The sequence below is a fragment of the Microcaecilia unicolor genome, chromosome 11 (assembly GCF_901765095.1).
Source record: "Microcaecilia unicolor chromosome 11, aMicUni1.1, whole genome shotgun sequence".
NCBI lineage: Eukaryota > Metazoa > Chordata > Amphibia > Gymnophiona > Siphonopidae > Microcaecilia > Microcaecilia unicolor.
In genome coordinates, this window is record NC_044041.1 from 39,475,983 (window position 1) to 39,488,260 (window position 12,278).

At 47.2% G+C, this 12,278-nt stretch overlaps 1 protein-coding gene across 1 annotated transcript in view; it reads right to left on the bottom strand.

The window, feature by feature from the left end:
• ABCB9 (ATP binding cassette subfamily B member 9) overlaps positions 1–12,278 on the bottom strand; it is a 66,167-nt gene that overhangs the window by 36,255 nt on the left and 17,634 nt on the right. The window contains exons 6-8 of the mRNA XM_030219838.1: positions 10,145–10,342; positions 6,050–6,178; positions 72–260 (exon numbers count right to left, since the gene is read on the bottom strand). Of these exons, the coding sequence (XP_030075698.1) occupies positions 72–260; positions 6,050–6,178; positions 10,145–10,342 (516 nt within the window). The remainder of the gene's footprint in view (positions 1–71; positions 261–6,049; positions 6,179–10,144; positions 10,343–12,278) is intronic.

Consider the following 12,278-nt stretch of genomic DNA (forward strand, 5'->3'; position numbering starts at 1 on the left):
TAGCAATTCACTTCTAAACCTCCTTATCAAGCACTGCCGGGTTATGTGGCAGAAATGTTCTTAAGACTCACTTTCAGCACTTGGACTGATGGCCGTGTGGGATAGGAGAAGGTAGCATGCTTAAATTCCACTTTCCCCTCCAAGTTATCTGGGGCCAGGGTTCCATTGTTCACCATTTCCGGCTTGCGATCTATGAATCCAAACACTTTCTCAGCAGCCCCGACTCCTTGCATCAATCCACTGTACACAGAGCCCACGGACTGCAAAACAGAGCAGAACGTCCTTACCCCAAATGTCCACGAGTTAGTCTGGCTATTTACAAAAAGCATTGTTGTATCTGTAAGAATTGTGCTTGCTTTATTTATTTATTTCAATTCACTCGCACCTTTCTCAGTAGTAGCTCAAGGTGAGTTACATTCAGGTACATTAAGGCATTTCCCTGACCCTGGAGGCCTCACAATCTAATTTCATACCTGAGGCAATGGAGGGTAAGTAACTTGCCCAAGATCACGAGCAGAAGCTGTTATATTTCAGGACAGATTTTGCAATCAATGGGGACCTTTTACTAAAAGGCATTAAATCCTAATGCAAGTTTAAGCGTGGGAAAAACAGAGTACAGCAAAACGTGCTACAGTTTTGTGGTAATTTCCTGTTTGAACATGCTAACTGGTGCATTAGCTATTTTTTTAAAGATGTTTTTGGAGGGGGCCTGCCATGAGTGGAGAATGGATGTGGAGGCATTAACCAGCTGACGTGTTCACATTAGCATACGCTCTGGGTAATGCACAGTTAACATGAGAGCCCTTAATGCTTTCTAATTAGGAGGTGATAAGGGCTCTTGTGTTAACTTTTTACAGGTACCACGCACTAATGTACACAATAGCGCTCGACCTGAAATTTAATAAATGGAGAATGCCCTAAAGATCTGGGCTTAGGGCTAGATTCTATATATGGGGCCTACAAAATCTGTACCAAATGACACCCGCTTAAACATACATTTAAGCGGAGAGTTACACGTACATTTAGGTGCAGCCGTTTGCACCAATGAAAATGGGGTGCAAATGCCTGCATGCAAATTTACGCAGAGAGCACCATTATTCTGTAAGTATGCACATAACTCAAAGCCGCCCCCCCCCCCATTGTGCCGCAAAACACCCATGACCCTCCCATTTCCACATCCCCTTTTTCGGACCACACCTAAATATATGTGGGTTGGCCCCAATTAAATCTATTCATCAGTTTTCTAAATAAGATACTGAGAGGAGCAACTGCACCACGCACTGCTCTGACTAGATCTGTTTGTCTGGAGTCCAGAAGCATCAGAAACACAAGCGGAGACAGGCTAGTGGTTCAAGGGCAATGCCTTGTACTTTCATGCAGAAAGTCCTTGGTTCTACAGCCCTGGTTGGTAGAGACAGGAGCTGTCATTAATAAGGACAGAATTTAGAGCCCATGGTGCAAGGTTCTGGGTGAGACCATGCATTTCCTCTCTACCCACCCATGTTAAAAATACATTTTGCTTTGTTACATTTGTACCCCGTGCTTTCCCACTCATGGCAGACTCAATGCGGCTTACATGGGGCAATGGAGGGTTAAGTGACATTCCCAGAGTCACAAGGAGCTGCCTGTGCCTGAAGTGGGAATCAAACTCAGTTCCTCAGTTCCCCAGGACCAAAGTCCACCACCCTAACCACTAGGCCACCTGGCAAGAATCCTCAAGCTCTGCCAGCTTTCTGCAGAGCCCCCCTTGGCCATCCAAGCAGTGAGGAAGTTGGTGGCGCACTTCCAGCTGCCAATGTTGGTACCCCCACACATGCTCAGTTCATGCATGGGGTACTAGTGTTGATGGCTGGAAGCGTGCCACTGACTTCTCTGCTGCTCAGACAGTCCAGGAGGTCCACAAAGGATGTCTCCAACGGGGGGGGGGGGGGGCCTTTGGTATCCTTGCCAGCAATGCCAATGAGATGCGCCCACCCAGGCCCACCCGTGGGGGGAAAGACTACCAACACAGAGGAAGAATCCCCAGTTAATTGTGAAGGAAAGCTCATAGAGGCAGCACTGGTTCTAGATGAGCTGGAAGAGATTAAAAAAATCTATATCATATAAAACATTGTCTTCAGCTTATATTTATAGAAAATCCAGCAAAGACTAAAACATTTGAGCAATATTGACCAAATGGGAAGGAACTTCCTGGCAGCTGATGCTCTGGTGGGAGGAGCAAGGCGCCAACAACTGGCGAGGCTCAGAACTGCAGCTCATCCTATATAATAATTCTCACCTCCAACAGGATGTGCTTGGGACCGTGCCTGCCGGAAGTGGTCTGCTAGGCAGGCACGCACTGACCTCAGTGACATCAGTGACAGACAATTTGGCAAAGCAAAACAATCTGAGTGCTGGCCATTAGGACACAGGGTTGATAGGAGAGTTTTAAAAGACTGAAGGAAATGAAAGTGTTAAATGGGGGGGAGGGGGGAGTTCTGAACCACTGAAAGACATGAACATTTGGGAAAGGAAAACAATCTGAATGCTGGCCATTAGGAAACAGGGTAGATAGGAGAGTTTTAAAAGACTGAAGGAAACGAAAGTGTTAAACTGGAGAAGGGGGGGGGGGGGGAGTTGTGAATGACTGAAAGAAATGAAAATTTACGAGAGGAACACAATCTGAATGCCGGGCATTTGTACACAGGGTAGATAGGTCACTTTTTTCAAAAAATGAAGGACGTGAAAGTATTACATCTTGGGGGAGGGGTGAGGAGGAAAGCGGTGGGGTATCCGTATACTGGGCGTTAGGGCCACGGGGGTACATAGACTTTTGAAAGCCTTAACGAACCCAAAGTGTGGGAAGGAGGAGGAAAAGGAGGGGAGGGAACGGGGTGAGGGGCATTAGGAACAGGGGAGGGGGCCCTGTCACACACTCTCATTCTCACACACACACTGTCACACAGACAGTCTCACTCTGTCACACACCCGCACATTCACTCTGCCTCTCTCTCTCAAACATACACACTCCCAGGAAAACCTTGCTAGCGCCCGTTTCATTCGTTCCAGAAACGGGCCTTTTTTACTAGTTATTCTTATAAAATTGAGCATCAAAAACTTTCCATTAACATAAAATAAACCTGAAACAAATGACGTGATAGGACTATTTTACAACTCTCATGACTAATATTTTGCTTACTTCAGAAAGCTCATATTGTTTCAATAACGGACCCCTGAAGCAAAAAGAGTGGCAGGCCCTGGTTGATCAGAAAGCAGCTCTCCCATCTGCCCATCTGTTCCTTCCATATCCCAGAACATACATTTATCATTTTGGTACTTGACATAATTATTTCAAAAGCAAACAAGGCAGCAACCCCCAACTATAATTCAATTGCTTACAATTATCAGTGCATCCTTTACAATTATACTCTAATCTCAACAGTTCAGGCATGCAGTCAACAGGTGCAGACCATCTCCTGCATGTATCTAGCTGGGAAATACAAAGGGGGCTAAATGTTATAAAGGGTTTTCTGTGTGTAAAGCCTGTTTACATGCATAAAAGCCTTTAATAAAATTGCATGGTGGTATGTGCATGCAACAGAATGATGCACACTTATCTGTGTGCTGTGTACAGTCATTCCTGGGGGCACAGTTGTGTAGTGTGGAAAATGTGCATGTCCTTTATAAGCACGTGCAAAGAGGGTAATTTGTTATATGAAGGCAACGCAGGTGCCTATTTTATAAAGGTAGACAAAATATGAGGGGTAAGCGGATAGAAATTCTGTCTTAAATCAGGGGTTCTCAACCCAGTCCTCAGGAAACTCCTAGCCAGTCAGGTTTTTAGAGGATATCCTCAATGAAATGCATGAGATAGATTTGCATGCAGTAACACCAACATTGTATGCAGATTTCTCTCATGCATATTCATTGTGGGTATCCTGAAAACCTGACTGGCTAGGTGCAGGGGCGTAGCCACGGGCGGGCCCACCCAATTCCGGTCGCAGGCTCGGCTCGCAGCGATTCCCATACGCTGCCTGCAGCTCAACAATCTCCTTGCAGCTACTAAGCGCTAACCCGGAAGCCTCTCCTCTGCCGCATCTTCACTAGGTAGAAACTGGAAGTTGTGGCAGAGGAGAGGCCTCCGGGTTAGCGCTTAGTAGCTGCAAGGAGATTGTTGAGCGGCCGAGCCTGCGACCGGAATCGCTGCGAGCTACAGGAACACTGCTGCTGGGCGGGCCTGCAAGGAGAGTGAGGGAAGATGGGGTGAAAGTTGCTGCACGGGGGAAGGGATGATGGGGAAAAGATGTTGCACGGGGGAGGGAAGACGGGGGACAGCAGCTGCACAGGGGGGAGGGAAGATGGAAGGAAAGATGCTGCATGAGGGGGGGAGATGGAAAGATGAGGCATGGTGGGTAGGAGAGATGCTGCACGGGGAAGAAGGGAGAGATGCAGCAAAGGGGTGGAGGGGTGAGGAAGGGAGAAGTCTTGGCTGCATATGAGGTGGAGGGGAGGGAGACATGCTGCACGGAAGGGGGATAGGTGGTGAGAGGGGGAGAAATGTTGAATATAGGGGTGGAGAGGAGGGAGAAATGGTGGGCATAGGGGTGGAGGGAAGGGAGAAATGTTAGACATGATGGTAGAGGGGAGGAAGGGAGAGATGCTGCATGGGAAGGGGAGAGAGATGTTGGACCAGAACACAAGGGAGAGGGAGAGAGAAATGTTGAACATGATGGTAGAGTGGAGGAAGGTAGAGATGCTGTATGGGAAGGGGAGAGAGATGTTGGACCCAGAAAACAAAGGAGAGGGAGAGAGAAATGGTGGACAGTGGGAATGAGTGGGGGAGATAGACATGGGGGTGGATGAGAGGGAGGGAGAGGTACACAGTAGGTGGTGAGGGGGGGAAATGCTGGGCCATGGGGGAGAGGACAGGAATGAAGAGAGAAGGGGCAAGAAAATATAAGGCTACCAGGGTGGGGTGGGGAGGGGATCAGATGCTGGTTAGAAGGGTGGAGGGAGGAAGACGATGGGAATGGTGGAACCCTGTGGGAGAGGCCAAGAGGGGGAGGAGGGGGTGGCAAGGAAATGAATGAGAGATAGTGATTACAGAGGGTAGAAATATGGTAATGGGGAGTAGATTAAAGATAAAAGAGAAAGTAGGGATGGGGAGGAGTAAGATGGGGAATGGGAGAACTAGTGGGTGAAAGAAGAAGATGAAAATTTGATAGGTAGTTGAAAAGTAAAAAAGAGACGAAGAAGGGTGAGAGAGAGGCAGAAAAGAGCTAAAAAGGAATGATCAATATGTCAGAGGCAGGAATAGTGAGGGAACAGACAGGAGAGAGGAGAAAAGACAAATGAACTGCAGCCGCTTGAAGAAGAATTAGCAGACGACAGAGAGGAAAGCAGACAAGAGAAATTGGAACCAGCAGGATGGAAAAATAAAATGTTCAGACAACAAAGGTAGAAACAAAGCATTTTATTTTGAATGTTTTAAATGGAATATGTTAGCTTTCTCTTTAGGTACCATTAAATTCTTGGGAGGATAGGTTAAATTCTTGCAGGGATGGGTGGGGACGGGTAAGATTCCAGCAAGGATGGGTGGGGACGGTTAAGACTCCAGCAGGAACGGGTGGGGACAAGTAAGGTTAGATTCCAGCAGGGACGAGCAGCGATGGGTTAAATTTCTGTCCCCGTGCAACTCTATAGTGTAAAGCATGTGCTCTGCTCAAGCTCCGCCCCAGAACATGCCTACATGTGGGTCATATAAAAGAATGTGCCTTCTTGTCGCCACGCCAACTTTTGCAAGCGTAACCTCTGGGGTAATTTATGCACAAAAATTCCTTGAAGGCATTCACACCTTTCCGCCTGCCTCGCAGCAACTATAAATGTAAATGCAGATGGCTGAGGCTGGTTTTGGCATCTATGTTACCTTTACCTTATTGGATTTCTCCCACGATGCTCTGTTATAAAATCAGGACCAAAGTCTTTTATCCATTTTGATCCAAACTAATATGGAAAACAACTCTTGAAGTGCATTTCTTAGCTTCCCATCCGCATACTGAGCCACACTCACCTCCATGCTTTCCCCAAGGAGAAATTCATAAATGATAAAAGAAATGAGATTTCCACTAGTCATCTGCTTGGATATCACGAGGTGGCCCCCGTAGTACAGAATGCTGATCTGCAGCACAAGCTGAGTAAACTGCAAACAAATGGAAAGAAACTGAATTCAGTCACTCTCTCAATGCCCTACATCTGGAAATGTGATACATCTATTGATCTCCATGACCTGCAGAGCCAGCTGCTCTGGGACCGCAAAGCCATGTGCAGCTACAGTTATGGCTAAGTCACAAAAAAAAAATCCTTATTTACAATTATTTAAGGGATTGTCAAGTCAAGGCAACATCTTCTTCTTCAAGTGGGTCCTCAAGGCAGGAGGAGATAAAGTATGTGGGATACAAATGCAACAAATAAATAAAATAAATAAATAAATATTCCCTTATCTCTTATTTGTCCTGTTTGTCTGTCCTAATTAGATTGTAAGCTCTGTCAAGCAGGGACTGTCTCTTCAGGTTCAAGTGTACAGCGCTGCGTACGTCTAGTAGCGCTATAGAAATGATAAGTAGTAGTAGTAGTAGGTATTAACATCTTTTATTTTATTAACGTCTGAAGTTTTTGATGAATGCCAGCAGGGCCGTGCCTAGGGTCTCTGGCGCCCCCCTGCAGACTATCAGTTGGCGCCCCTACCCCCCATGAAAATGATCACGCCCCCCCCCCCCCCCCCGGTAAAAATGATCGCTCACCACTTGCCACACTGACAGGAATTGTCAGCAATATTCTTAGAAACAAATTGCTATACATTGCAAAATAAGATAGCAGATGTAAATTCTCAAAGTGGACATATTCCAAACGCTAGACAAAAATTAAACTGAACCCCCAAGATGCCAGACTCTGCATACAATGCAACACCACATAAACAGAAAATATCCCCTAGTACTGTGCAAATATAAAGACTGCAGATGTAAATTTGAAAAAAACTAACAAGAACCAATCACCACTTTACAAATTAACAAATAGAAATAAAACAAATATAGAAAATAAAATAATACCATTTTATTGGACTAATACATTTAGCTTTCAGAGGCCAAAACATCCTTCCTCAGGTCAATACAGTATAGTGCTGTTACAGTATCCTATCCTGACCTGAGGAAGGGGGTTTTGTTCTCCGAAAGTTAGTCAAAATGTATTAAAATTAGTCCAATAAAAAGATTACCTATTATAAACATTTATTAACACAGCTACAATACTACTATATCCTAAAGCAAAAAAATAAAAGTAAATATTTTATTTACAGTTTGTTGTCTCTGGTTTCTGCTTTCCTCATCTTCTTTTCACTGTCTTCCTTCCTTCCTTCCATCCAGCATCTGTCTTTGTTCTCTCTCTGCCATCCAGTGTCTGCCCTCTCTGCTGTCCCCTTCATCCAATGTCTGCCCTCTCTCCCTGCCCCTTCCATCTACATCTGCCCTCTATCTCAGCACCTTCCATCCACCATCTGCCCCTGTCTGCCCTCTCTCTCCCCCTTCCATTCACTGTCTGCCCTTTCTATCGCTTCCATCCACTGTCTGCCTTCTCTCTGTCCGCTCAATCCACCATTTGCCCTCCCTCTCCCATCCATCTAAGGTCTGCCCTCCCTCTCACTCCCCCTTCCATCTAGGATCTGTCCCCTCTCTCTGCCCCTTTTTTTCAGCCCCCAGTTCCAGCCCCACTATCCCACCAGTCCCCAGTTTCAGCCCTAGCCCTTTTCTCCCACCAGTCTCGAGCTTCGGCCCCCAGCCACTTCTCCCTGTCCCCTTTTCAGCCCCCAGTTTCAAACCCAGCCCTTTTCTCTCACTAGTCCTAAGCTTCAGCCCCAGCCACTTCTCCCTGTCTTCTTTTCAGCCCCCAGTCCCCCCAGTTTCAGCTCTTGTCCCTTTTCAGCCCCCAGTCCCAGTACTAGCCCCCTTATCCCACCTACCCTCCTTTTCAGCCCCCAGTTCCAGCTCCCTTCATCCACATGCCTTGCATTAGGGCCTCCCCTTTCAGCCCCAGACCCCATCTGGGCTCCCCTTCCCATCCCCTTCTCCCATCTGGGCACCCCATCCCATTCCCTTCTGTCATCTGGGCTCCCCTCCCCATCCCCTTCTCCCATCTGGGCTCCCCACCCCATTCCCTTCTGTCATCTGGGCTCCCCTCCCCATCTGCCATCTGGGCACCCCTGATCCGACCCGACTACCAGCTCCGTCGAGATGATAGCGGGTGGGGGGGGGGGTGCTCCGCTCCCGCTGCTCCCACCCTACCTTCTTTTAAAAAAGAAATCAGTAAAGCGGCGTGGCAGGCAGCGCAGCTTCGCGTCTGCCCTGCTTGTAAAACAAGTAGATCTCCTCGTCGGGCCTTCGCTCACTAGGTCCCGCCCTCGAGGAAATAGGAACCCAGTGAGCGAAGGCCCGACGAGGAGATCTACTTGTTTTACAAGCAGGGCAGACGCGAAGCTGCGCTGCCTGCCACGCCGCTTTACTGATTTCTTTTTAAAAGAAGGTATGGTGGGAGCAGCGGGAGCGGCGCACCCCCCCACCCGCTGACACCCGGGGCGCATCGCCCCCACCGCGCTCTTGGTTCCCTCAGTGTCCGCCTTCTTCTGACGTCAGAAGAAGGCGGGACAATGAGGGAACCAATGAGTGCAAGGGAAGGGAGACGTCGGCAGCGCTTTCACCGACGCTGCTGCAGCGGCTGCGACCGAGGTAATTTAAAGTCCTCGGGGGCGCGGGGCGAGGGTAAGCACCGCGGTGGCGCCCTCCAGAGGTGGGCGCCCCCCTGCGGCGCTTACCTCGCTTACCGCATCGGCACGGCCCTGAATGCCAGTGTTTCCCAAGTCCAGTTTTGGAGTACTCCTTGCAAGTCAGGTTTCCAGGGTATCCACAATGAATATGCATGAAAGGGATTTGCATATAATGAAGGCAGTGTATGCAAATCAAGTTCATGCATATTAATTGTGGATATCCTGAAACGGGCAATGGGTACTCCAGGACCGGACTTGGGAAACACTGCTATATGCCAACACAAGGAATACTGCATTCTCAGTAGAGGGTCCGCAAATCTGGAACAAATTACCAGGGGCTCCTTTTACTACGCGGCAGTAAGACCAATGCGGGCTTACCGCTCGCTATACAGGAAGTACCGCTGAGCTACCGCAGCAGCCCGGTGGTACTTCCCACCCCTAGCGAGCCGTCATTTCCAGTGCTACAAAAAATTTTTTTGTAGCACCAGAGTGTACCCAGTGGTAATCGGGCAGTGCCGAACGCTGCCCAGTTGCCGCCAGGTTAACATGGGAGCCCTTACTGCCACCTCAATGGGTGGTGTTAAGGGCTCCCCCCAAAATGGCCACGTGGCAAGTACTTGCCACGTGGCCATTTCCTGTAGGAAAGCGAGACTTCCCTTTTACCAGCTGCAGTAAAAGGGGGCCTCGGCACACGTGTAAAACACGCGCCAATGGCAGCACCGGCCCCCTTTTGCCACAGCTTGGTAAAAGGGGCCCCAGATTACTTGAGACTGCGTAGCAATAGGGCTCAAATCGGTAAGTTGCTGAAGACGTATTTGTTTGAACATCCACAGGATTGATCTTGTCTATTACTTTTTTTGAATATTGTATGTTCTAGTGCCTGTTACTGTCTTTTTGATCTTTTATTATGTATGTTGATTTGTGATCCGCCTAGTTGTAGGCGGACTAGAAATGTTTTAAATAAATAAATAAATAAAATAAATGTCTGAACACTGGGGAAAAGTTTGCAATATACTGAAAACCAGTTGTATATATATTTTTTTTTTTTGCGAAAAAGGTGCCGGTACTCAAATGCCAGGCCACCCTTCAGGTGTGGGGTGATCAATGAAGGACCCACCCCACAATAGCCAAGTCAGAATCTAAGACAAGGCAGAACTGACATGTAGGGCCTGAGCTATTTAATTAAAACTTGGGGATCATGGGTCAATTTTAGCAGACAATGGAAAACGTACCCCCTCAAAAAATGCCCTGCTGAAAACAAACTGAACTTTTTTCCATCCACATTCCTTTCACCCTGTAGTACTGAACTAAATGACTGAAATCAGCAAGAAGCAGAAGAGCTGTGTGATATACCCCAGTGGCCCACATGTAGTAGGTATAGGCGAGCGCCTCCTTTTTGTACAGAATGTACACCTGCTGCAGTTTCTCCCGATAGATACTGGCTTCTGTCTCTTCATTGGCGAAACTTCTGACAGTCTTCATCGCTGAAAGAGTTTCCTCTGCGGTACTGTTGGCTTTTGCTAAAGCGTTCTGAACTTCTTTGGCAAGCTTCTAAAGTAAATAATACAGAAGAAAAGGCTGTGATCAAAACTGCTTGCTTTATTTCATTAGTGGCCTGCTTGAAATTGCCTAATGGGCACTTCAACCCCAGGATTTGGCAGCTGGTGCTTAACCACTCTCTCACCCATATAATCTACTCCACAGCTCTAATAACCATTCCCATTCCTAGCAAACTTGGATTCAGCAGAAGTTGTGACACCTTTCTTGTTGACCAAGGGTGACCAAAGGTTTGGGAGCACTGGAAATCCCATCTGCAAAGGTCATCTGAGGGGAGGGGCTCTGTGATCTGAAAGAATAGGAGAGTGCAGGGGCATAGCCAGCCCTCCAATTTTTTTTTTGGGGGGGGGGAGGCCAGAAGTAGACTAAGGGGGCAACATATTCCTCCCCTCCCCCTCAATGTGTTAAAAATAATATCTTTGCTGGCAGGAAGTAGAGGAGTGGCCTAGTGATTAGGGTGGTGGACTGTGGTCCTGAGTAACTGAGTTCAATTCCCACTTCAGGCACAGGCAGCTCCTTGTGACGCTGGGTAAGTCACTTAACCCTCCATTGCCCCAGGTACAAATAAGTACCTGTATACAATATGTAAGCCGCATTGAGCCTGCCATGAGTGGGAAAGCGTGGGGTACAAATGTAACAACAAAAAAAAAGTCCTGCCATCCAAAGAACCTTGCTGCCAAGCTGCTCCCCTTCTCTTCGCACTGCTGCAGTAACCTGGAAGTCCAAGAAAACAGCAAGGCAGACGATCCGCAAACTCCAAGATGGACAACAACAAAGCAGATCAGTGGAAATCAAAAATATAAACTTTATTAATAAAATATCATCTAAAAAACATGGGCATGTTTTTTCAGATGATATTTTATTAATAAAGTTTATGTTTTTGATTTCCACTGATCTGCTTTGTTGTTTTCCATCCGTAACCTGGAAGTCGGCAGGGTGCCTCCCGCTGCCAACTCTGGGACTCCCCGAGCATGCTCAGTTCTAGCGTGAACTAAGCATGCATGAGGAGTCCCAGCATTGGTGACACACCCCGTTGACTTACAAATTACCAGAGCTGCCATGTTACCGATTCCAGGCAGGAAGCTTTTTAGCCAGTCCTAGATTTCTGCCAACCTCATCCTGGTGCATTATGGGACCCGCAGTACTCATTTCAATGGACACAATCATGGACTACAAATACTACACTGCTTTGGGATGTAAGTTTAAAACCTGGACTGGCCAAAAATTCTCCTTCCTGGAATGGGTTTGCATTCCAGGGTTTGTCAACTGGATCCAGATTCGCCTGACAGGGTTGATCCAGTCCTGGGCTTACCCAAATGCAGAGTGGAGAACAAACCAGCAGATCAGTGTAATATCCAAAATACTTTATTGAAGATATCGTATGTTAGACAATTGGCCTTTGATAGCAGACTTTTTACTGATCACTTGGCGAGAGAACAGGAGACGCTGTTTTGTGCTGCTTATGCTGGTTTAAAAAAAAAATTCCTTTTATCCATGTCCTGATATGAAATTTATGACTGTTCTTATTTAAGAAAGATACAGACTAGCCCCTGACGCAGCCCTCTTGTTGGGCGAAACACGGCCTGTGTCGGGCAATTGTCTAACATACGATATCTTCAATAAAAGTATTTTGGATATTACACTGATCTGCTGGTTTGTTCTCCACGTTGGATTTTGCAGATCGTTTGCCTTGTTGTTTTCTGGGACCCTTACCCAAATGCATGCAGAGGTTTGTAGCCTCGCTTTTCTTAGGGAATTTATTTTATTTAGGGGTCCTTTTACGAAGCTGCGGCAAAAAGGGGCCTGTGCTGTGTCAGCACATGTTTTTGACGCATGCTGAGGCCCCTTTTTACCACAGTGAGTAAAAAACAAGTCTTTGTTTTTTTTTCAAGAAATGGCTGTGCAGGAAGTGAAGTGCTTGCCGCGTGAA